We start from the raw sequence: 27,603 nt of genomic DNA, 5'->3' as shown, positions 1-27,603 counted from the left end.
AAAAGAGAGAATGAGCGAGGAGAGGTGGGGGAGAGGGAGAGAATCCCAAGCAGAATCCATGCTCGGTGAGGAGCCCCATGTAGGGCTTAATGTCATGACCCTGAGATCATGATTCAAGCCAAACACTCAACTGATTGAGCCATGCAGGCGGCCCTAGAATTCACTTTAAAAAAGAAAGATACAAACATTAAGGTAGAGAAAATATAGACATTGTACAATTTACAAAGAGATGTATGCCTACTCCTTCGTATTTATTCCAAAGAGCACCATTTCACAGAATATGTGCATGTACTCCAGGAGACCACAGGCAATATCAGTGTGGCTTGGAGTGTTCATACACAGGACCCCACACTGAGAAGAGTCTTGTGCTTGGTGTAGTGCTTCACTGACACCAATTTGACATTCTTAATCATTTTTGGACAAGGGGATCTGTGTTTTCACTTTATAGTGGGGCGCATAAATTATGTAATCAGTCCTAGTGGTCAGTTAAGTGTTTCCAAAAAAAAAAATAATAATAATAAGATTTTAAAAAGTCTTTAACATAGGAGATAGAATATGGAGACTTTGGCAGTTACTGAGGAACCACTTGAGGAAAGATGCAGAGAGTACATTTTCCATTATAGAGAGACAAGGTTGGTTGAGTCCAGCCTTAAATGCTCATTAAGAAGTTGGGCCACCTTGTAGGCCATAAGTAAAGATAGCCAGTAAAGATTTTGTAATCATAAATAAAATTAGTTTTAAAGAAGGACAGATCTAGCAATGGTATGTCAGATGGGTAAGGGTGAGAGACAGGGGATAACATGGAGGATATAAGAAGCTGGTTTGAAAGCTACTATTAGAAACCTAAATTTAGAAATCAGTATTAATGAGATGATTGTTACTACTATATGAAGCACACAGAAAGAGACAATATCTTTCTTTGGATCCTGACTATTGTACTTATCAGATAACATACCTGTTTCTCTCATTCACATTTATTCTAAATCTAGCTGCAAATATGAGGAAAGATACTCCACACTCTCTTCTTTTTTTTTTTCTTCAATCAAACTTGGATTAAACTAGACATTCAAGTGCAGAGTCTATATATATATATATATATATATATATATATATATATATATACACAAAGTTTAGCGTAGCCCACAGAAATAAATATCTGTTGAATTAATCAGCGATAATTGCATAAACAATAAAACGAGGATATAACAGATTTTCTTAGCAGGTATATAAGATAAACTTTAGCAACAGTTAGGAAGGAGTTAAGAGTAAGTTCAAGAAAGTATAGACTGATAACCTATATGACTTTGTCTATTTCATGCCTCTTTTAACTTAGAGGTGCTAGATTAGTATAGAAATGACACTATCAGCATTAGGGCTTATTTAAGTCTATCAAGGCAACTTATAGCAGAATACCATAAAATGGGTGGCTTATGCACAACAGAAATTTATTTCTCACAGTTCTGGAGTCGGGAAGTCCAAAATCAAGGCACTGACAGATTCAGTCTGGGACAGATGGTCATCTTCTCACTGTATCTTCACATGATAGAAGGGGTAAGAGAACACTTTAGGGTCTCTTTTATAATGGCACTACTCCCATTCATACTATACCACCCAAACACCTCACCTCCAAATACCATCGTATTGGAGATTAGATTTGAATATGTGAATTGGGTGTTGGGGGGCTGGGGTACACATACAGTCTATAGCATGATCCTTTTATCTTGATCATTTATGTTAATCATAAATAAAGGAATGTCTTTTACCTGACTGCTTGGGAAAAGAGAGTCAATGCACATATGTTCAGATCAAAGACATTTTTCAAGAATTAGGGAACAAACTCACCACCTAAGTCTGACATTGACTGACATATTAAATATCACATTCTCTAGCCCTATATGTCTCCTTGGGAAAGGAGGAATACTAATGTGATACACACATCACTTTGTCATTCATTCATTATTCTTCATATATCCAATTTTGTCATTGAGGAAATAAATATGACTTGACATTTTTATTTTTAAATTTGTTATACTAAAATTTAATTGTAACTTGTCTTGTATATTCTTGCTTTGAGCTGCTTCCTAATGTCTAATCTTCATTTTAACCAAGATAGTGGACCATTCCATGAATTCATGACTTTGTGCTTATAATGCTAAGTGATCCAGCTTGGGTATCTGGCTATTCCGAGTTCATCAAAGAGTTTCAACTCATTCATCTTTAACTTATGTCATCAAGTAAAGCTGTTTCTGCATTTTTCTTAATACCTAAAAGTACATTATTTGAATGTGTGTTGGAAATTAAATACCAAAGTCATAGTAATGGGATATGAGAGCCATTTTTACCTATTTTTAGTCTTCACTTCATCGTTGGATTCAATGACTATTTCATCATTTTAGACATAAATATTTTTGTCAAATAGTATTTTGTCTAGTATTTCTTCACTAGTAGCAATTAATTTTTCTATTTCAGGCATGCAATTTAATATCAGCTTTCTTTAAGAATATAATAAAACCCATGCCATCATGAATGTAAACCCTATTATATAAAGGCTTAAGGAAAAAAAACAGGAAATAATATACATATACATTATTTTTCTTTTTATAACTTATCATGATAGGGTTACTTGAAACAAATCATCCTCGAGGAAAAAGAAATACTGTACCAGGGAAATCTGTTAAGTATTCAAGAGTTTATGTCAATAACATTGATAATATCTAATAATCCATGTCTCATACCTGACACCTAGTTTTTTTATGTTAGAAAATATTTTTAAAATCACATCTCACAGAATTCATATGCTATCTTACTTTTGCTTTGTAGAGAAGAATGTATGTCTCTACAAATGTAGAGAAGATTTGTATGTCTGTTAGGGGATAGGAGTGCTGGAAATACCCTATGTGAGCCCCTTGAGAAAGTTAAATAAAGGAGGGCACAGAAACGGCCATCCCCCTAGGCTTCTGACTGAGCCATTCAGCATGAGCCCTGTTTACAAGAATACTCAATTTAAGCTATCTTGTTGTTTAGATGACTCATTCCCTGATCATTCTCAGAGTGCTTAGTATGTGCACAGAAATCTTCTAAATCCTGCTGGAAAAAAAATTTAAGAGTATTTTACTCTTTTAAGTATTTAAGGGTATTTTACACTTTTGAAGCATTTCCCAATAGTTCATGTATGTATGTATGTACTTTGTTTCACTTGATTTCCCTCATGAAAGAGACAGTGCAGTTGTTATTATTCCAATAGAGTGAGTTTCCCAGAGTTGTAGGGCCAGGAAGTTGCTAAACTAAGGCTAGAATTCAGGTCTTCTTATTCTGAATGCAGTAGTTTCCTTATAAGAGAGTAAGAGAGGAGATTATATATATATATCTATGAGATTATAGAGAGGAGATTTATACATAAATATACATCATATATTTATATATATATTTATATATATACATATATATACATCATACAATATATATAAATATGATGTATATATTTGTATGATGTATATATATATGTATATATATAAACATATATATAAATATATGATGTATATATATGTATAAATCTCCTCTCTATAATCTCATAGATATATATATATAATCTCCTCTCTTACTCTCACATATATATAATGTATATAATGTATATTACATATATATAATGTATATATATAATCTCCTCTCTTACTCTTACATATATATAATGTATATATATACATATATATAATGTATATAATCTCCTCTCTATAATCCCTCATATATATATATATAAAACCAGAAAAAATATATATATATAACCAGATATATAGATAGATAAATAGATAGATAGATATAAAACCAGAACATTTACTATATCTATGGAAAATATTGATAGACATTTGTTGAAGGAGTGAATACCAATTAAAGATTTGTCTCATCTAAGAGTGTAATTATAGTTCCCTTTAACAGATAACATATATCAAAAACTTATTATGAGCCAAATATTGCTATGGGCTTAACTTGCATTATCACATTGCTGCTGTGAGAGAAGTTCTACATGATACAGGAATTCCCCAACTTAAAAATTTAATAAGTGGCAAATAATACATTATATGTTAATAAAAAAATTATAAATGGGAGAGCAGGAATTCACACAATTCTGTGTCTTCCTAAAACCTGTATATACTCTTTAAGTACACTTTCCCATTGTCTTTTTCCAAGATCTTTTCTCATTTCCCATCCTAACTTCTTTGAAAGCAAAAAAGAGGGGAGGGAGGAGTTATGTCAGGCACAGAGAAGGAAGAAAACAAGTCATTTGTGCATTTGTCAGCTCACCCAGTGATCATTGGCTACTTTAGCACCAAGCTCAGTTCTGAGACTGTCTATAGTAGACCTTGGGGGTAACTTCCAAGAATGTCAGGTGCTATTTCAGAGACATGAGCAAAATGCTTCTGAAGCATAACTAAACAATGGTAGAACTAATGAAGCCTAGTCCAGAAAATCCAGGAAGGCTTTACCAAGGAGAAGGCATTTGAGCTGTCCAAAAGTATTTTCTCAGGGAAAGAAAGAATAAAGAGCATCTGCAACAGAACAACAGGCAGAATTATGGAAAGTAGTCCCATTGATGAGAAAATTTCAGAGTAAGTTTATAGAAGCACAGGATTCTGTCATAGGAGGCAGTATCATGTTCTGAGGAGCCTTCTTGTGTTGGAGTGAGGAGATTAGACTTTATCCGCTAGGTAATAGGAGCCAGCAAACACTTTGAACAGCAAAGTTATATGTTCTTCCATTTCTTAGGAAATCTAGCAGTCTTATGTTGGATGAGCAGAACATTTAGTCAAAGTGAAAGCCAATAAAGAGTTGGACTTGAGTGGAAAGATGATAGTTCCTGTTTTATTTCAAAACCATAAATAAAAATTAACGATAATCTAGCAACTGCTCTAGTGAGACTATGTGACCAAGAGATGTAAATGACTTAGCCATGTTACTGCTCTCATAGGTGGTGAACATACAGCTTCTTTCTTTGTTCTTTTTTTATTGAAGTACAGTTAATATACAATGTTACACTAGTTTCCAGTGTACAATATAGTGACTTGAGTAGTTTTTGCATTGTGCTATGCCCATCACAAATATAACAGCCTATTTCATAAAGAGTCTTCATTTTATTCAACCATTCAACAAATATTTATTGAGCTCCCTCTATGTGGCATGCACCATGCTAGGTGCACAATGCTTGGAGCATTATTTTAAGTACTGGTTATGGGGAAGTTCATTTGCAGCAACATGTAACTCTATTTATTCATAAAGCCAGAAAAAGCAGCAAAGAAAAGATGGGATATAAAGTAAGTGTCAAACAAACAAGAAAAGAGAGACTAACTCCTAAGACAGAAAAAGTGAAAATGAGGTTTAAGCTTAAGAAAGCAAGCATTGTTGTTAAGTAACCATTTCATTAAAAGTGCACTAAATTGTGGAGGTTTTCTCTCAGGAACTGCATACTGTGGACCAAGATTAAGTATAATGGGTTCCCACATGAATTCTTCTCATTACTTCTCTTAAAAGATCAGTAAATCTACTGAACGGGTAATTTAGGTTTAGTGTTCACAATCCGTTCATTTTACTTTTAATCTCTCCTGTTTAGAATTGTAAAAATGTAATATAGGTATAATCCAAAAGAGAAGGGATGAGGCCAAAATGAGACTATTTCAACTCCTCAGATAGTCTTGACATTGACAAAAATGCAATGAGCTGCAGATTTTTTATTCCTGATAGATGGTGATGGAGTTTCAGGCAGTTAATAAAGTATTGCACACTATTAATTGCAGGAACCAAGTAAAGGACGGCATAGGAAAGATAATCTATACCTCACCCTCCTGAATTCCTTGAATCTTTTTGTTATTTTCAGTGAAGACTCATCTTAATCCAATTAAGTTTTTCTTTTACTATAATTCAGCAGAGAGGACAGAGGTTTGAGGACTTTTATCCAGGACAAAAAGAAATCAATAATTTGGGAAGAAAAGTTCTAGAAAATAAGACAATCAATTATTTAATCCTAAGAATGTGATTTTTATCATTTATCATTTATCACATTTTTATCACATTTTTCAAAAATGTGAGCCTGAAAAATGACTTACAATCATCTTTTCCACTGTTAAACTACCCCAGTCAGTCTGTTATATGAGAAAAATAGACAAGACAATAAAAAAACAACAAAACAAAAATCAGCAAGCACAGTCTTTCATAAGCATTATTTCTGGAAATAATAAAGTCCCTTCTGATTTTTTGGACCTCTCCTTGAATTTTCCATTAGACATGGGCCCCATTCTGGGTTCAGAGTGTGCCTATTGATTCCTGATTAATTTGAGTACCCTATTAGGAGAGTTTCTTTGAAATCCAAGGGGAAAAAGAAATTTTCACACCTAAGATGGAGCCATACTACATAAAGTGATAAATATATCAAAGCTGATTTGTACATATTAGGTTATGTTAATTTGAAACTGAATTATAGCTTATAATGCTTATAATTTGCTTTTGTTTTCCCATATTAAATCAGAATTTTAAAGTATAAATTTCCTCTTCAGATTTGAAAGAAGTAAACATAGCCCAATATTGATGAGAAACTAAATTTAAGAGTACCAACTTATCCTAAGGAAATTAGTGGCATAGGATATTCTCTGGATAAATATTACATTCTTTGAAATAATTGTTATGACATTTTAATGCATTCTCACCATGAAACATTCCCTTGTAAATGACTAAACCAGAGTACGTCTTAACAATTATTTCATGAGAGAAAACTTCAATACTCTTAGAGTTACTATCATAAGACTAATGTAAAGGGAAAAAAAAAAAAAAAAAACAGAAGTGAAATACCAGAAAGAAGTGGTTTAAAACAGTACAGGGTTAAGCATTTCATTTAAATAAATACACATAGTTTGAGAGGCCAAAACTTCCAATGATTTCACAAAATTTTCCAATGAGCTCTAAGGAAATAGAAAAGAATCCAAAGAATTTCCAGAAATTCCTCTAACTTTTATGATTTTTGTATGACCCATTGGTCTATATCAAAATAAATGCAAGTCAAATAATTATTGGAATACTGCCCTCTAAGTAGACAAATGCACCTTTTTTTAAGGTAATTCACCTATTCCATCAAAAAAGAAAAGATCTCTAATTTGAAGTGCTTCTCTTCAGCTTGCATTAAACATCCTTTCATATGCTCAACTACTGTTAAAGAGAAGTGTTGAGTTCTTTCAAAATGTTATTTCAAACTGTATGCATCTATGCTCATTCCAGCCAATTGTTTTTGATTGCAACATGAAAACTGAAGAGTGTATTGGAGTTTTGCTATGTCATTATCCGAAAAAATACCTTATGAGTTGTGGATTCCAAATCTTTGGATGTGCACACTCACACATAAAAATCTGTCTTTTCTGATAGAGTAAATGAAAGCCAAGATTAAGTAATGAAAATCTGCACCCAACATTCTAATGTTTACGATCATCACTAATCCCATGAACTGATACATCTAAAAGACATTTTCCCTGGTACTTACTGATCTCTTTGACTGCAGTTGTTCTTCAACTATGTTCTAATCATCTTGCTCCCAACACGAACCAAGTGTTTTGAACATCCTTTGTGTTTTATAACTACACTGATTAACAGAAATTCAGGCTGACCCTACTCCCTGATGGTGATGGTTATGGGAGGAATAAATCTTTGTTAAGTAAAGGCACATGGCTTTGGGACCAGAAATCTTTCACCTAAGCACTCTCATCCTGTTGTCTACAGTGTATTTACAAAAGCAATCATTCAATAAAGTTGCACAAGATAATCTTTTAAGTGCTATCTTCTCATAATTTCCAAAAATTGCTATTCCTTTTCAAAACTATTGTCTTGCCACAGTATAGGCCTGTCTCAGAATGTCAAAGCAATAATTTTGGCTCACTGATTATTTTTCCTATCCTTTTAAATATAGGATGTTTATGGATATTTAAATATTTCTTAAATATGGTAGCTGCTAAATCATTATATAAAATATTAAATGTTCAAATTCTTTATTAGCAATTGTTGCAAACATAACTTCCATGTCTTTCTTAAAATAGGGCATGTTTGATTTCTGTATTATTGTCATATAAATTGTAAGGACAAAAATAGGCCCTATGACTGAATGTACAAAATTCCCCTTAAACCACCTTGAACTAGGCAGATTTGCAACATTTTAAACTGGCACTTCATCCCTCTTTCAGCAAGCATCCTCTGCAGATTTAATGATCAGGAACATCCTTCTGATGCATGCTGGGAGATATGGCTGCAGGGTACAGACCACAGCAGACAGTGTGTCAGATGAGGCAGAACTTCTGGTTAGGGGTGAGTATGCTAATAGTGCAGTCTGAAGACATGATCACCATAAATTATCATACAAAGGAATTTAAATGCATGGACTTTGAGCACATCAGGACTGTGCATTTTACTTTCAATTTTACAATATATGTCATTTTTGCTTAACCTTTTGTCTTTGAAAAACTACATGGAAAACTGCTTCTTAGTAACAGACAAAACCTATAGATCCAACTTCAGGATCTAAAACACCTTTAGTAGTAAGTGGTCACTTAGTGTTTCACCAACTTAATGCCAAACAGAAATTTTAAACAGTTGAGTCACAGATACTTGGACTTCAGAGATAAAATTTGTTTGTGTGTTGATGTGTTTTTCAAATGCAAAGCTAATGGAACCCCTAGGCATTTTTTTTTTCCTCCACTAACTTCTAAATTCTGCTTCCCCAAACAGGAAAACTGCATGCCTAATATGATGGCATTTGCAACTGTTCAGTGACAGGGATTTTTTAAGTATGAAAATATCAAACAGAGTCTGTGCATAAATGACAGTTAAGTGGTTTCCACTATGAACTGGGCTGCCAAATTCTGCAACTTTATAAAGTTACATCTTATTTGAATTAAGTAAATGACTGTAGCACAAATTTCTTTTAGCACATTATTCCCCAGGATGGGAAATGCAGCTCCTAGCATGCATATTCTTTCTCTCTCTCTTTCCTTATTCCCTCTCTTCCTTCCTTCCTTCCTCCCTCCTTCCCTACCTCCCTCCCTTCCTCCTTCCCTCACTTTTTTCTTTCTTTTCTCCCTTCCATCCTTCCTTCCTTCCTTCTCTCCTCTCTCTCCCTTCCTTCCTTTCTCTTCTTTTCTTCTTTTTTTTTTTTTAGCTTGAGATACAATATACCTACAGAAAATTCCACAAATTATTTGTGTACAGGTGTATAACTCAGTGAAAGATCAAATGTGAATACACCATGAAACTAAATTCAAGACAACAGCTAGAACATTACCAGAATCTCACCTACTGCCCCTCCTTTTTTGATTTTAAACAATTACATTTGAGTGATGTGAGTATTGTATGCTAAGACTCCTTGCATGATCTCTGCAAATAAAATTCACAATCCATAGCAAAAACTTGTATTTTAGATTTGTCTTTTATCTACGTGAAGTGTTTTCCAATCATAATTTTTAAGAATTCATTAATATAAAAAATCTTGAGTAGGAAACGTAAGGCATATAGTAAGTTTTATCATCTGTTTTAGTGGTATGTATTATCAAAGGTTTATTGATTTTTGGTAGTGCATCCATTATTGATCCAAGTAAAATACTGTTTTGATACAAGTGTGTATCTGAGTGAGTGGCATTTTGTTCATTTTTGGATGTGTGTGTGTTCCATTCCAAAGGTTATTTGAACTTTTCTCCAAATTTATATCAAGAATGTGTATCTCTATTACCCTTTTACAAAACAACAACCTTTTAAAGTGCTCATCCTCATGATATTCCATTTAGGTGAAAATTTTTCCTTTATGACTTTTGAAGTTATAAGGCTCATGGAATTGCAAACCCCATATTGCAGTCAAATTTATGGAAAATTGCTTTCTTCTCTTGTGTTCTGTTTTAGATTATGTGTATTTATTGTGTAGCACTTGCCTAGTAATTTAGAATGATGCTCCTAAACTTGGAGCTTTCCAAATAGATAACACAATTTAGAGGCTGATAACAAGAAACTAGGTATTTTTACAGGGTTATGAGGAGCAAATTTAAACCAACATTCTGCTTTGTAAGTAAAATTAAACTCAACAGAGTTTAGAACATAATTCAGGTTCAGCTTTTTTGTGTTCTGCTCTTTTAGCCTTTGGCTTTATGCCTAGGAGAAGACAAAAATGCATAAATGTTAAAATTACACTCAAAAGAAATTTCAAGCAAGTTTCTATTGTCTGAATATTCATGTAACATTCAACTCAAGCTTTCATTCAAAATGAGTTTGATCAAGTCACCAATATTTTATTATATAGTTGCTTTACTTCTCTAAAATTAGTAAAAATAACTTGCCTCTTCTGCCTGGTTGGTCTCAGACAGATTTAAAAACTTAACTAGGGGTTTTGGTTCTTCCTTTTTTATTTTTACTATTTGTTAACAGCTCCTGGTAATTTAAGGAACTTGGATGCTTGACTTTTGCAGTTTCTCATGTTGAGTTGTGAAATAAAACTCAAAATAGTTTTACCCTGCTGTTCTTTCTCCCATTCCCATTCATTGATTTATAAAGTTGGGGAATTCTAATAGTATAGGCCACAGGACCAAAGTTGAGCATTTTAAATGGAGTTTTTCTAATGATGGCTACAGTTAGGGCACCAGAATCCTTAAAGTACATTTATTCAAGTATATGTCACATAAAAATGGGAAGAGCAAAGACAATTCCATCATACATCTTCCTATAGAATACCATCATTGGATTGTCTCAGCGGTTCTCTTCGCTCAGTGTTGACCATGAGGAACATTCTTGGGTGGCCAGCGATAAGTTTCTATAATCCTGTAATTCTATTTTAGTGGGGATTTAGGAGATTAAATCTGTTCCTCAAGATTGATAGAAGCTACTTTTTTATCATCCCCTTTCCCATTAAATATAGTCTTTGAAATACTTTTGTACATCTTATCAAGTCCTGAAATTTTTCTCCAAGCCTCTTAGGAACATCAGATTGGAGCTCAGGTGTCTAGCCCTAAGACCTCGTCATTGCCTGCTTAAAATCTGAGTGTTCCCAACTAGTAATGTCTCCCGCTTCTCTACCCATTCACTATTTTAAAGCTATATTTCCCCAAAATGCTTGTTTCCACTGTTGCTTCATTTTGCTTGTGAATGTCAGTTCTATTATTCACCTCTTTTCCACTATTTTTGTCATCCTCCAAAAATTGAATTTTCCTTTAATTATCTGAAGCATAAAATCACTTGCTCTTGTATATTTAATATTCAGTGAACCAGCATTATCGCAGCACCACAAATAATTTGGAGAGCCATAACAGAAGTAACAAATATGTTAAAATAACTTATTTTGCTGAAATACAAAGGGAAGTTAAAGCCACACCTGGACATCTGTGCACAATTTAAGTCACTTATTCAAGTGTGATATAGCAACAAAACAGAAAGTAGGGCTAGACGATGTTATGGGAACCTCTTTACAGATAGATAGAACTGTATTATGTTTCTAGGGCAAAGGAGATTGATCATTAAGAGGTAACACGGGAGGATATAAGATTTGTAAAGAACTGATACTCCCAAGCAATATGAGAGTTGGTCAAACACAATATTAAAACTCCAGAGAACAGAGTGTTAGTTTTTTGTTATTTTATTTTTCTAAAATGAATATTAGAAATATGTTTCCCCAAGCCAATATAAGAGCAGGAAACTATCATGGTTTAAAGAATAAAACGTGTTTAGCAGTAACTGGGATCAGAGCAAGAGTTCTATTTACTCCACCCAGGGACAGAAGAGTTCAAAAATTCACTTCTTCATTAAATTTTATATTCATATTGCTCTGTTTATTAATATAAGACAGTAGTTCAAGAACTCTTGGGATAGTCAAAGAATAATCAATAATCCTTTGGCTCCTCCTAAATGCGTACCTTATGTGCTCTTCTTTCTCAAAACTTGGACAATTTTCATTTCCTTCATTACAACTTATAGAATGAATCTGATGTTTATTAAATCGAATTTGAGAAGAAAGACTCCACCTTAGGATGTAATTTATTGAGAGATCTCACTATTTTTAATCATTCACCCTTTCTTATTCAACTTGATGTTCAACTTCTCTTTCAGTTTTATTTGCTTTAAACTTTCCATCAATTCAATTCTATTTTTTCTTTTGAAGAAAGCTTTTTTCCTCAAATATTTTACCTATAATCTCTCCCAACCCACCTAGTCACTTTTCACTGCAAATATAAAACTATTAAAAGTTTGACTGTTTTATCACTTAAATAAGTCAACAGGTATACATTGATAATTTGTTATCCATTCACTCATTCATTCACATGGTAAATTCTCTGTATCAAGCTCTGAGCTAGGCACATGGATGGAAAGATGAAGACACCAAAGTCTCAGCCCTCTGTGTAGTCCTATGGTCACTAGTGTGAGAGGCATCTTTGGGAATGGCATGAGAGCACTAAAAAAGTAAAGCTCACTGGGTAACTTTCAGTCTTTTAGGGGAAATAATACTAGGAGACAACAAAGGCATAGCTACAGGGCTACATAATTTGTGAGAACCAGTGCCAACTAAAAATTCAGAGCCCCTTGGTCAAAACTTCATAAGAATTTCAAGACAATGAGAGCAGAGCCTTAATCAAAGTATGGAGACCCTTTAAGTTAGGGACCCTGAGTGACAGTGCAGGTAGCAGAGCCATGAAGCCAGCCTGCTATACCTATTAAATTACGTATTACTCTACAAGAAGAAAAAGGACTTTACCAAAGGATACTAAAATATTTTCTTTTTTCAATTACAACAAAGTTGTCTAAATCTGCTTTCTCATCTGAGATATTAGAACCTCTTCAGGGGTTTTATCAGCTTTTTATATGAAATGTCTTTTAATTATTCTACTCCATTTTGGAAGATTTTGTTTATTGTGTTAAAGTAATCATTAATTCATATTCCTATTTTAATTTCCACCAAAAACTCTTGTCATCATGTGGTATCTGGTATTGCTGGCTAGATTTAAATCTAGCCAACAGCAGAGACTTTACATTTTAGCTACTTGTGAAGTGTTACTTGTTTTATTTTGCTTTCAAATTAACCTAAAGATATCAATTACTGCCTGATGGAAACCAGTTTGGAACCTTTGACTAAATACTGTCTAAACTATAATTTTCAGTGATTCTCACTAGCAAGACAGGAAAGTTTGAGTATCTTCTGCTTTTTGCCCTTAGAAGGATGCAAGTACAATAACTTTCCCAATAAAAAGGGAAATTCAAGCTTAGGTGAAAATCTTGAACATATTTCTATTTTGAGAATCTGATTTGAGAATTAAACATTACTAATGTGTTAATGTGCTCTATCTTTATGTCTCTCAAGGAACTACCCTTATGAACCACGTAGATTCCAAACAGAAATAAATGCTTATCTTAGCACTGGCCTACTTTAGCATCTGGTCACTTCTGAAAGTTTCAAGCTTTAAAATATGCAAGTACTTAACAGAAATATCTTTTGGAAGATAGAGTTTTCATAGATTCTCTTCTCAACATTACACGATTACCTTGTACTTGGAGATTGCACAAACCTTCATACGGTAGAGTAATGTGTTAGACTAAAAAGCATCTTTATTAAAAAAAAAAAAAAAAGCTTCTAGTGGAAGGAAATGAGCCAGTAGTCACAAAAGTAAAGCTGAGTTTGTCAACATTTGGGGATCACAGGACAATGAAAAAGATTTTCAGTGTAATTTTTATCTTAATCAATAGTAATAGTAAATGAATTTGCAAATAATTTATGTTTTAGAACAGATAAAGTTTATTTAGTTAATATGTTTGCTTTTGTACATTAAAATAGCTTTAAAATGGATATATAAAATATCTTCCTTCTTAAAGAAAATCTAATCTTATTCATGCAGTGTCTTATTGAAATATTCTACATCCCTGTGGAAATTTTTAGATCACTACTATCACTAGTATTGGATACGATTATCTAAATAACTTATACCAATGACTTATTTTTCTAGCTTAGAATTTTTGGGTATTAAGTAGTTTGACATTAACTTTTGTTGTTGTTGTTAATCATATGTTTGGATTCTGTGTACCACATTCAGTCTGGTTCATTGAAGAGATAGTTGACTGATTGACTTGATTGATGGAAATGATTAAAGCAAAACTAACACATAAGTTGTTATTGTATACAGACAACCAACTGATGGAGACTAAGTTGTGTATTTTATTCCCTCAACAAATACTGAGAACTGCTAGAAGCCAACTTTTCCTTTAGGCACTGATAATTTCTGTCAATTGACTTAGGCTTTTGCAGGTTTCTTGGTAGGAACACTTTGCTGTTTTGAAGCAAGTACTCTTCATTTTGAGACTGTGTGTAACTCTTCATTTTGTGACTTCCATTTTGAGAAAAATTCTGATCAGCTGGATTTTATTTATACATATTTTTGAGTGACAAACTGTAAGGTAATCATACTTCACTATATATTTTGTCCCACAGACTAAGCTATTTTTCTTACATATCAATCTTAATATAAAAATGACATTTACTATCACTTAACATTTACATAAGCTTATTGAGATAAATTCTCTTTTTTTAAGCTTTCATTTATTCATTTGACAGAGAGAGAGAGAGAACACAAGTATGCAGAGAGGCAGGTAGAGAGAGGGGGAAGCAGGATCCCAGCTGAGCAGAGAGCTCGATGTGGGGCTTGATCCCAGGACCCTGAGACCGTGACCTGAGCCCAAGGCAGAGGCTTAACCCACTGAGCCACCCAGGCACCCCTGAGATAAGTTCTTGATGTGTGGGTTTTGATGTAAGTGCTGATTTTATTCATTATTTAGTGAGTGCCTACTATATGCCAGGAGAGTTCTAGTATGCAAGAGGGAGAAGTGTGAGATAGGATTGTGTATAAATGCCTTCTAATGCCATGGTAGAGAGCTTAACTTTTATGGACATCTATCAAAGGATCAAAGCAGGAAGGGGACATGAATAGATATATACTTTAAGAAGATTATTCTGAAAACTACAGAGGATGTTTTAGAGGTGAGTGAGACCAGTGGTTATTAGTAGACCAAGTAGGAAGCTATAGTAGTAATCTTCACAAGAAATAAGAAAGGTCTGAAAAAAAGGCAATGATAATGGAGATAAAAAAGAGTGTACATATTCAAAAAATAAGAAGGAGACAGAATCCATAGAACTTGGTAGCTCACTGCCTATGAAAAATGAGAAACAAGAGTCAAGAATGAATGCCAGTTGTGATGTTTAATGGAGTGATCAATGGCAGGGAGACCATTCATTCTGGTTAGACCAAGACAGTTCCAAGTTAAACTAGGGGTGGCAGAGTAATTACTAGTGAAACCCTTTCACTCTTAAAATTTTCCTGCTTTAGATAAATTATGTGACCACCCTTAAGAATAATCATGCTTTTCATGTAGTCTGGAAGGTAAGGAGAAAATTGGATTGGTAGTAAAGCAACAGCATTTAAGATAAGGCTCTCCAAAGAGAAATACTCTGTACGCAAACAGATTTGTGGGTTTGGAGCCAGGAGAGAAACACTGAAGTTGAGATGTAGATTTGAGCACAATCAGATGGAAATGAAAGTACAGAGATAGCATATAAAGAATGAAAAGGGAGAAACACTCAAGATAGAATCTCAAGAAAAAACAAAAGTTGAAAAGAAGGGGAATATCCAAAGATTGGGAAGTGACTGCTGGAGACAGCAACCTACTAGGAATAAAGCCAAGGAAATCAAGTCATAAGGACAAAGAAAAAGGAGAATTTCAGGAAAGACAAAGTAGGCAACAGTGTCAAGTACAAGTAAAATAAGAACCAATATCTACCATTAGGTTGAGCAATTTGAAAGTAGCTGATGACTTTGGCAAGGGCAAATTCAATGGCCTGATGGGTATAATATCCAAATTACAGTAGATGGAAAGAGGCAAGCAATGATGTATAAAAGAAAAGCATGGACTTTGAAGTCGGACATTCCATTTCACCTCCCCTAAGCTCTAAATGGTCTGTAACTTGGACAGGTTGCTTACCTTTAACCTTCCTTACTTTTCATTCATTCATCATACATTTCATTAATACATCATACATTTATAGAGCACATAATAAGTGGCAGGCACTATACTAAGAACAAGCTAGCCATGAACAACTTGTGTCCCTGACATGGAAGAACATGTCTTTTTACAATATAATATAAGGAGTGCTGTTAGATGTATGAGCAGCACATTTTACTCTGATTATAAGCTGCATTAATAATAATAATAAACAATTAGCATTTATTAAGTTTCTCCTATATGCCAGGCACTGTCCCTATATGAATTATTTCACTTTATTCATTTAGCATATCGTAGAAAAACAATGAGAAGAATACTGTTTTTAGTTTCAGTTTGTAAATAAGGAAACTAAGGCTTGGGGAGGTTTAGGACTTGTTGGCATCACCCTAATAAGTGGAATAGTGCGTACAGTCCAAGCAGACTAATTTCAAAGTAAACATTTTAAATTACTGTTCTGCCTTCCATCAATATCATCAATTGTCAGTTTGTTTTCATTTTATTCGTTACTATATTCCCTGGACCTACTTAGTTCCTGACACATAGTTCCTGACAAATATTAATATATTTGTGGAAAGAAGGTAGAAAGAAAGAGAAGGAAAGGGTAGAGCAGGGAGGGAGAAAAGAAGTAAAAAGGAAGGAAGAAAGGGGAAAAAAGAAGAGAAAGAGGAAGAAAGGAATAAGGACTGAAGGGAAAGAAAAGAGTCCTATAAGAAGGGATGGAGTTACAAGTTCTGTGTAGGAGTCAGAGAATTTTTATACATGAGCTGGATTAAAGTCATTTGTTAAGGTAAGAAAGAGAAGTTAATCTACAGCATTTTGCAAATAAGCTCTTTTTCATTCTCATCTGCCTCAAACGGCAGGCCTCATGCTTTCTAATCCTCTAAAGTTTTTTATCTTTGACCACATGACTGGGAGCCTCAACATTAAAGATCACCACTTTCTTGCATATTTTGCTCTAAATCACAACTAAGCTTACTGACAAGCCTGAACTTCCTCTGACCCCCATGTCTTGCCAATCATAGAAGATGTCAAATTCTAATAATTGTTTTCTCAGGACATCTTGTAGGACTTCTTATCCAAACACGTTAAGTTTTGGTAGAAAAGAATCACTTCTGGACAAAATGTCACCAGGAATACTAAGCAATATTAAAGAAACAGACCTCTTTCTGCATGATCTCTTCTTATTCTCTCATTTTAAACTTTCTTATGATTGCCACAATTATGAGGGAAGAACAAAACTCCCAGCTACTTTAAAACGCACCTTACCTTCATTTCAATCATTGCTGCTTGTCTTTCAAACCTCTGATATTTGTTGTTTCTTACCTACTCATGGGTAAATCATGCCAAAAGTCATGAAAACAAAACAACACAAAACACACTAACCAGTATTACTTGGGCAAAATATTGGAAGTACATTTTACCTGTGTTCACTTGTTTGAACTGTTTGGAAAAATCACCTACTTACTTTTTATGGTTTTTATAGATACAGGACAAAACCAAGCAGCAATCCTTTCTAACACATGACCTTTTAAATTTCCTGAATGCATTTGTTTTCCATGACTGTTACCTAGGTTGTTTTAGCATGTTTTTTTTTTTTTTCAGTTTTAGGTAGTAACTTATTTTCATGTAAAGCCTAGAATACACATTTTCACAGGACATGTATATATATATTACATTGCCTTTCTTTCATAAACCATATGTGGTCACCAAGAACCCGAGTTCCAAGCAAAAGATTTGTGAAATGTCAGCCCAATTCTGGTCACACCTCCAAAACAATGGAAAATTGGTAAGTTTACTTTAGTCCCTACCTTAAAATCTTGTTTCATTTCAATATATGTTCCAAAATACTCAATTCTTAATTATCCTCTTGATTTTGTCTAACATCATACAACATGTAACCTGGTCTCTGAACCTGGTCTTCATTGAACAACACAAAATCCATGAATATTGAACAGAGAGAAGACCAGAACTGATTGAAGGAAACTTTCGCTTTTACTGAAGATTAGACTTTGTCCTCACCTGGTAAAGGTAATACCTTTGTTTCACTAAGTACTCCTTAATTTGGAATTACAAAGGCAATTAGCTCTCTAATGGGTTAGAGCAACTGAGGTGAGAGACTAGGGGAGGAACTGAATAGCAGCAGATGATGTCTGTTAAAGCCAAGAAAAAAAAAAACAAAACTGAATCATTCTTGGTAAAAAATCTTTCTTATAAATGTCTCTCCTCCTTTTTTTTTTTTTTTCATTTTTCAAAACTAGAGTGTGTCTAACTTTATTGCTTGGTATGTATGAGGAAAAATCTAATCTGACACCTTATATGTAAAGATTGGCAGTCATGAACACATGGGTCTCTACCTTATGTTATTGATTGAGTATGTAAGTAGACATTACCTTCCAAAACTTCTGGATCATTGCTGAGTACCTAAACACTCAGGGGGAAAGGGAGAAAGATAGCTTCCAGCTTATAAAAACAATTTATTAAAATAGAAAATAACCACTGTAAGATTCAAAGTGGGCAGGCATTGAAAAGCTGAGATATAAAAGCGACAGCTGCAAGGTTATTTATTGCAGTGAGAAAATAAAATTGCATAAGCTTAAGGTGTATAAAAAGTACCAAAGAAAGGTCTGCTGTGCTTGCGTTTCATTTAGAAAAGCATTATCTTTGAGCAACCAGAGCACTTAGCACTAGACCTAGTTTATAGCTGGTGCTCAATAAATGTTAGTTGAATCTCAGTAGCCTGATTTAAAAATGACACAAGTAGTTTAAAATTGCTGTGATGGTAACAAGTTTATACAGCCAGTACAACATAGCATTATAAAAATAACCCAGGCCCAGATTTCAATCTCACTCTGACACTAGCTGAATAACCATAGGCAAGTCATTTTACCCCTTTTGGATTTTTCATTTCAATAATAGGCATATAATATCTAATTTGCAGACTTAATAAGAGAATGAAATGAGATTTCAAATGGTAGAATGCTTCTCAGTAAATGCAGATATTATTGTTGATATTTTTAATTAGAAAAAGAATTTTTATTTCCCTAATCTTTAAGGTTAAGGGATGAATCATTGTTCTTTATGGTATATATGGGCAAGGAAATGGTATACATTTCTCCAAAACTCAATCCTATTTTATTATCCATTGACTAAAATATCCAATAGTATTCTGATTATTTTTGTTCGTCTTGTTCGCTTACAAATTGATAATACATTCTAAAGGTGATTGGGAGCATTTTGACTGCCTCTCCTTCCTCAGGGTCAAATTGGCATGTTGATAGATTTGGCATAATTGTGTTCTCTACTGGTTTGTTGTCATTAGGATAAACTGAAACACCATCAGGGCCATCTCAGTGCATTCAGTAAACTGAAGCAATGAAATCTTGCATCACTTTCCTGAAGCGGGTTGTTTATATTAACACATATTTACATGCATTGAAGATTCCATTGTGATGGCTTCCATCCTGGAGCAAAAGGCAATAGCTATCTTAGTGTACAAAGGAATTTCCCAAATGTGAAATAAATGCTGCAGGGCTTCAAATACAGTTATACAAAGGAATCAAAAGAAAAAGACTGAGTTAAAAAAAAAAAGTTATAAAGTTAAATACACAAATTATATTTCATTATAGAAAAGATGTGTAGATGAGCCCATTCTAAGTTTTTTGTTTTGTTTTTTTTTTTTGTATCAATAACTAGCTTCGGTACCTGCGTAACTAATAGTCACTAACTTGGTATCACACAAAATGAGCACCAAGTACATATTATAAAATCGATTTAAATCACAGTATTCAATATTTTTAAAATATATTTATTCTATGAATGTTTACATAGAAATTTGCCATACCTTCAGTTTAGTTGATAATGAAACAATGCAAGAATTAAAATAAAGGATACAAAGCTGTTATAAACCACCGACACTAAAGGATTTGGAAATATTTGTAAAATAAATACTTAGATTCTTAAAAAGTGAAACAAAATAGTATGAATGATTTTTAGGTTCCCCTAAAATTATGTCTTAGATTTTAAAATATTCTAGGTCAGAAGTACAAAATTTTAAGCAATGGAAATATTTTTTAAACCACATAAGTTAATCATCTATACCAATGCATTAGCTTTCTCATTTGTCAGCATTCTGATTAGGCTAATTTAAGTATTCATTCATCACAGAAAACTGTGGCATAAAACAAGTCTCTTTGAATTATATGTTTTGTTCAGGAAGTTATTGGTTCATATAATTATTTCTTTTGTGGCAACTCAAGAAATAGGGCAGTTATTAGTAAACTTCATTTGAAATATCTTACCACCGTTTCAAAGACATTTTATCACTTGATCTGTATGTATCAGTAAATCAAAGCTCATATATTTGTCTCACAACCTCAGCTCACAGAATGTTAAGTCAAGCTAATAAGCAGCATCGATCATATCCCACCGGATGAGGTAGTATGTATTACAGGCACTCTCCCTGTAATCCATCCATTATATGAAACATCTGCTAAAAATTATCCACCCTCCAGGACTGCTCTATTTAAGTGCTCTGCAAGAGCCCACTGTCTCCATTTCTCCAAATGAGTTAGATGGTGGTATCAGGATTGTACCAAGTTCATTGTCACTATTTGACAGCAGTCATCTTTCAGTCTGTGCCAAACTCTTAATGGTACATTGCATAATGGTATATGTCTTCTAACAGTTGTCTAGCAAAAAATCCTCCGAGTATAAAGCAGCAGCCATCAAGATACCCCTAAGACTATTCTTTCTCCATTATGTGTCATTGAGAATAAAAATTCCAAATTCACTTTATGGTATATTTGGGAACATAAGCCACAAAGATATCTATAAATTATTCATAAGTGAATAGTGATAGTGAACAGATTTAAAAGTCCATTCTTTATTTTTTATCTTAATTTGCATTGAAGAATTATAATAAGTCATACACAATAAACCCAATATTGGATTTATATAAAGTTTTGCAGAACATGGGACTTTGCATATTTTAGCACCCCTTATAGAATTCCTGTAGGATTTCTTTAACTCATTTTTTCTTAGAATTTATTTAATTTAGTTTAATAAATTAATTTCAGGATAGTGTCTGGGTTGCTTGAAGTGTTTAATAAAAAAGATGATTGTTTTTATTTGTTTTGCAACTTGTACAATAGACTCTCAAATATCTATTTTCCATTTCAGAAAGATCACCTTCGATGGATGGACAGTATTATTTTTCTATTGGAATATATACAGTGTACACAACTTCAACTCATGTAAAACTACATTAAATGTTTATGCCTGCTTTACTACCTTCAATTGTTGGCTAATGTAACTTTCTCCTGATTTATGTGATAACTGACTGAGAAGTGTTTGTGTTTTTCTAAAAAGAAGCACAGAGTTCTTTAAACATCTTAAACAGGGTGATATGGAGAGTCTCACATTGGCATTTAAATGCTTCAGCCCAAAGTGCACAGGTCATTTTAGCTCACAACTCAGTGGTCTAAACCAATCACTTAGCCCCATTTAACACAAAGGAGACAGAGTTCCAATGACAAACACACATTCACAAATTATACCTACCAGGATAAATTTCATGAAATTCCAATTTTATAAGTTTGGTGTAGGGGAAGGATAGTGTCATTTTGTTTTGTTTTGCTTTGTTTTCCTTACAACATTAGAAAAATCACCATACTCTCAATAAGATTTCAAGAAACTGGTATGCAGAACATTCTCAGAGACTACCACTCTCATTGAAACTACACTGACAACTTCAACTAAGCAACACCAGTACAATAAGACAACATTGGAAAAGTGATTTACTGAATTATTGCAATTTACATTTGCTACCAATATGTTATTACAAAGGTTTTGCAGTTTTAGCATTAATGCTGATCACTAACATTTTCAAGTATTTAAATAGATTTTCCACACTATCTTCCTATAGCCTCTGAGGGCTTCCTTTCCACTTTTGCTCTCTGGTTTTCAGTGGCTTCTTTCCTTTGACTTTTCTCTTGTGTTATCCAGAGTGACTTCTTATCACACTTAGATAAAATCTAAATTCATCACCATTGCCCTCAAATCCCTCTGATATCTGGCACCTACTGACCTTTCCCACATTATCACCCTCCTCTATCTTCTTTCCCTACTTTGCTTCCACCACACCTGAATCCTTTCTGTTCCACAATTTTGCTTAACTCATCAACACTTAGGAATGTTGCCACTGATGTTCTCTGCCTCGAAAACTTACCCATAATATGTATGTGGCCTGCTGGCTCCTTATTTATTTTTCAGCTTCTTATCTAATGTTTCCTATCTCACCTCCATCTTATCTTCACCCTACTTTATTTTCTTCATAGCATTTATTACTATCTGAAATTATCTCATTCATTTGTTCATTGGCCTTCTTTTCTTCCCTAGAAAGTAATCCTGATCCCCAAGGTATGACACAGAGTAGATATTTCCTCAATATTGTTAAGCAAATTATTAAATGTAAGAATAAATGACTAATTCTTTTTCCCAAAGTGAATAATTACATTTTTAAAATCAGATATATAAAGAAGGATAGACAGTGTATGAAGTAGTAATTGAATAAACAATAATCATAGGCATTTAATATTAAATATATTGCCATGTCATATGACATGTCAATAAGGCAGACACTGTGAAATATGAGAAAAAACTATATGGGAATAATATGGTGGGGTCGGGTTTCCAGAAGTTTCCTATAATGGTAATCACAAAACAGTTCTTTGAAGCTTGGCACTCCCATCTCTATAATAAATACCTTAGCATTTTTTCATGATTTCACCTATTTTTTTGCAACATACACACATTTTCCCAAGAAATGTTGATTGAAATATTAAAAATCAAATGCACATAGCAAAGGAGGACTTACATGCTGGCTTCTGGCTACACAGAGTGTATGGGAAAGAAACTAAATAGAAGTGCTAAAGAAAAGGTTTCTGTGTCCATTAAAGATTTTATGTCCATGAGACAAATTTTTGAACTATCCGTTGAAACATCAGCCAGCAGACAGCCCAGCACCTTATTATCTTGCCTTATTTGCAACTGTAGGGGCCCAACCCATGTCCTGGAAGCTCCACTATGTATAGTTTGATCTGTTTGTTGGGATATGAACTCTCTGGCAGCAGCTTTAATTTACTGCAATAGGTGCATCACCATATTTATTAAGAATCTTCCTCTGTATTTCACATGGACTCCAATTAACTTGTATGGTCACCAATTACACTTAATTCAATTCTTACCTAAAATCTACCTACTCAATAGGTGGGCATAACTTCCTTGATACTACTCATCATACCAACTTTTAAACTCAGTCACCTCTGTTTTTGGTTATGAACAAATATGGGACATAAAGAATTTAATTGAACAATGTTGACTGAGTTCCATGTTTTTTATTTCACATAAGTTTTCAATATTGTTAGCTATACTGATGTTTGACTGTTATTGATTCCCTATCACACAACTATTCCTTTTTGACTGTCTTCAGGCTCAAAACTAGCATCTTCCTACCTCTGTACTTCAGTGTCGTTGTCAAAATTTATTTCAATTGAAATTAATTGCTTTAACTTGACAGGAAAATTTTTGAGATCTTCCTCCAGATTTTCTCTTTATTCTAACATTATTCTTGCAATTTATCCAAGCATGAAATTCTGGAATAATGTTTCATTCCCACCCTTGACTCTTCCTCTATAATATCTAATGTGTTGGTCTATCTCTCATTTAAAAACATTTACTAGCCCTCCACTATTTACAGAACAAAGTTCAAACTCATTGTCCTGGTATTCAAAGTCTTCCATCAACCTCCTTTTTCCTACCTTTATAGATTTTTGATACTCTGATCAAACTTAAACTGCTTTCCCTCTCTTCAAAAATATCTTGAATTTTCCAGTCTTTTAGCATATTTTTTTACTTATCTTTTATCACCAAATAATAATAAAGTCATCTGTTCCATCTTAAGTACCAGCCCAGAGGAACCGTATTCTTAGAATCTTCACTAAAAAAAAAAAGAAAGAAAGAAAGAAAGAAAGGAAAAATCCTTCCAGCCTCATTATCTAAAGAATTTTCTGTGACCTAGAGATATGAAGTATATTCCTAAGTCATTTTGGTTGGAAAATGACAAGGGCTGTATGAGAACTAGGTCTTAAGGTACCCAGTCAGCCTTCGTTATTCAAAGCTGTCAAGTTTAGCTTTTTGGTTTTGTTTTCACATGGTAACATCTCTAAACCTTTCAGCCTTCTCCTTTTCTTTTTCCTTTTTTTTTTAAAGTCAGTGTAGCAATGAAAAACACACAGAGTATTTAATTATGGGTTTATAAAATGAGGTTTTTCAATTTTGCTCTAAAATTCTTTGATTTTTCTTTCTTTTTAAAAAAGATCTTATTTATTTATTTGATAGAAAGAGAGCATGCGAACAAGTACCGGGGAACCCGAGGGAGAGTGAGAAGCAGACTCTCCACTGAGCAGGAAGCCCAATGTCAGGCTCAATCCCAGGACTTTGAGATCATGACTTGACCCAAAGGCAACTATTTAACTAACTGAGCCACCCAGGTGCCCCTGATTTTCCATACTTTGTTGAACTTTATTGTCATAGGAATACATTGACTGAAATAGTACATCTTTAATATGCTCCAAGTCTCTAACCAAAAGTATTCATTCCATTACCCTACAGGCAAATTTTTAAATCACTTTAATAATAACATTGCATTACGTGTTTACCTATCTGGCTATTTGCTTCTATTTGGCCTGCTGTTCTATCAGTTTTCCTAGTTGACTTGTTTTTTTCCATCTCCAAGGGGTATATCTGATAATTAGATATGTTGAAGATCCTCTTTTCAGGTTACTTTTGCTAATATAACCAATCTTTGTGTAGATAAGGAATTATTCCAGTGCTAATCCTTCCTAAACCAAGGGAGTTTCAGTTATCCTTTGTCTCTTAGAATGCTTACAGTTCCAAGTAATATAAAAACTAACTCAAATTGGCTGAAACAGTAAGGAAGTTTATTGGCTCTCATGAGAGGAAGCTGAAGCAGATTTTTAAATTGATTAATCCAGCACTCAAGTGTTTGTTTTTTTTTTTTTTTTTTTTTTGTTGTTGTTGTTGTTTTTGTTTTTTCCAAAGACCCAGGTTGATTCCAACTCTCCACTCTTGTCTACAATGTTGGCCTTACCCTAAAGTTCATGGTAGTCATAGGCTGACTGCCAAGAATGGTATAGGCTAAGTGCTTTTCTGTTGCCATACAACAGGCAAAAGAACTAGCATATCTCTAAAGTGTCCATCCCTTCATTTAGTTTTGCCTGTCTAGATCATGAACCAGCATCCAACATAAGAAGATTATCATGATCTGACTGGCTTAGACTTAACTTCCTGAACCAGTCATGACAGGAGCAGGTGAAATTGCCAAAATAAGCCTAAACTAATCAGGGTCACCCAGAGAATGGGGGCTAATTCCCTACACCACACTATGATAGGTGGAGTGAATATTAGGGAATGAGCCACAAAGTCCACTTCATTTCTTTCATATGTTTCTACCTCCAAATTCATTTTCAATCAATAAAAAAGTACTTCCTGCTCATAATTATTTTTAATGCTCTGAAATTTACATTTTCTATGTCTGTGCTTAATTATGTGAAGTAATGTTGAGTACTAATAAATAGGACAGAGTTAAATCTCTGATACGTATGATATTAAGTATCAGAATTGAACCCCAGGTCCATCACTGGGGTGTTGTGTAACCTTGAATGAGTCACCTGAACTCTCTGAGACTCAGTCTTCTCATTTGTGGAAAGGGAGTGTTAATATCTGATTTGCCTTTTGTTTTTTTTAAATACCTGATTTGCCTTAAAGATTAGAGAGAAAGTACATAACATTTAGCATAAAGCCTTCATTTGATAAATAGGCATTTTAGCATTTTTCCCATTTTACATTATAAGCTCCCAGAAGATATTGCTTGTTGAATTTGCTAAAAAGAGTACATTTTTTTTTCAAATTATTTTCATATCTATCCTTTATATTTTGGTAGAACCAAAGGTGGTGCATAGGTTTTTATTTTTATTGGTAAAAAATGAAGCATAGTGAGATCATATGACATTGTCAAAGTTACAAAGCTATTGAGAGGTCCAACCACTGCTAGTATATAACTATTTACAAAATAATTTTTTATTACATTGCCCTATGTAATCCTGACAATAATGATAACATTGTTATTATCATCCTTTTTATAAAATGTAAGGAATTGAGGTTTAATGAGGTTCAGAAATTTGCCCAAGTTTCAGAAACTTATACAGAGTTCTTACATAAGGACTCAGGACTGGAATAAGATTTTTCAGACTTTTTATCCAAATCTCTTTTCTTTAGATTATTTTTTCTTGAAATATAGGGTACATAAAAATTTCCTAGGCATTTTATACAAAATGAAATTGAAATTTAGTAGCTATTGAATAAAAAAGTAAAACTTGAGCAGAGATTTGAAATTTGAAGACTAAATAGGTGTTAAATGGTTAAAATTAGGAGAGACAAAAATTTCACACTGAGGGACCCATTACATAGATGACAGATAATAATGATAATAACAATAATAGTAATTATGATAATGATAGAATAAATGGTGAGCTTTACCAATTAATTGAGAACAAAAGTGTTTTAAAAAAATAATTAGAACTGTTTATCATTCATTTCCATCCTTATCCACCCCACTAAAAATAGAATTGGTTATTCTCATAGAACTAAGATCAGTAGGAAAGGGTCGCTTAAATTAAGTTAGTAAATATTAAAGAAATCTAAGAACACTCTCAAGATGTCATGAAAAACATGATAATAAAGAAGTATCTGAGGAAAAAATAAAGAAAATTAGATGCAATACTATATGAGGTCAGGTGTTGCCATCCCATTACGTCAAAAGCATGTCAGGATACTTCTTGTATAAGAATATAATATCAATAAAATCATGCTCTCTAAATCAGTCATGCCATAAGTCCATAAATCTATTCTAAAAATGAAAACCTTAAAAACCAGTTATTAAGAAGTATGACTATGTAATGTGCTACAAAAATCTATTCACATTATTGACTATTACTTTTTCAAATTTATTTTTTTGTTATTTTTTATCTGAGTTCAGTTGAAACACAATATTATATTAGTTACAGGTGTACAACAGACTGATTCAACAAGTTTATATGTTATGCTGTGGTCACCAGAAGTATACCTATGTCTGTCATCACACAATGCTATTACAACATCATTGGCTACATTCCGTGTACTGTAAATTTTATTCCTATTACTTATTCATTCCATAACTGGAAGTCTGTATCTCCCACTCCCCTTCACCCATTTTTCCCATGCCCCCACCTCCTCCTTCAACCATCAGTTCTCGGTATTTATAGGTCTGATTCTGCTTCTTGTTTCTTCATTCATTTGTTTTTGTTTTTATATTCCACCTATAAGTGAAATCATATGGTACTTGACTTCCTTGTCTGAATTATTTCACTCAGCATAATACCTTTTAGGCCCAACCATGCTGTAGCAAATGGCAAGATCTCATCTTTTCTTATGGCTGAGTAATATTCC

The 27,603-nt window shown here is 33.5% G+C and overlaps 1 protein-coding gene across 1 annotated transcript in view; it reads left to right on the top strand.

Moving 5' to 3' along the window:
• Window positions 1-27,603, top strand: part of LOC111154359 (contactin 5) — a 560,291-nt gene that overhangs the window by 422,409 nt on the left and 110,279 nt on the right. The window contains exon 14 of the mRNA XM_022513913.1: window positions 8,211-8,331. Coding sequence (XP_022369621.1) covers window positions 8,211-8,331 — 121 coding nt within the window. The remainder of the gene's footprint in view (window positions 1-8,210; window positions 8,332-27,603) is intronic.

This window comes from Enhydra lutris, unplaced genomic scaffold (assembly GCF_002288905.1).
Source record: "Enhydra lutris kenyoni isolate GAN:26980312 unplaced genomic scaffold, ASM228890v2 scaffoldscaffold37, whole genome shotgun sequence".
Classification (NCBI taxonomy): Eukaryota; Metazoa; Chordata; class Mammalia; order Carnivora; family Mustelidae; genus Enhydra; species Enhydra lutris.
The sequence above is the reverse complement of the archived record's forward strand: the minus strand, read 5'-3'. Positions and strand labels throughout refer to the sequence as shown.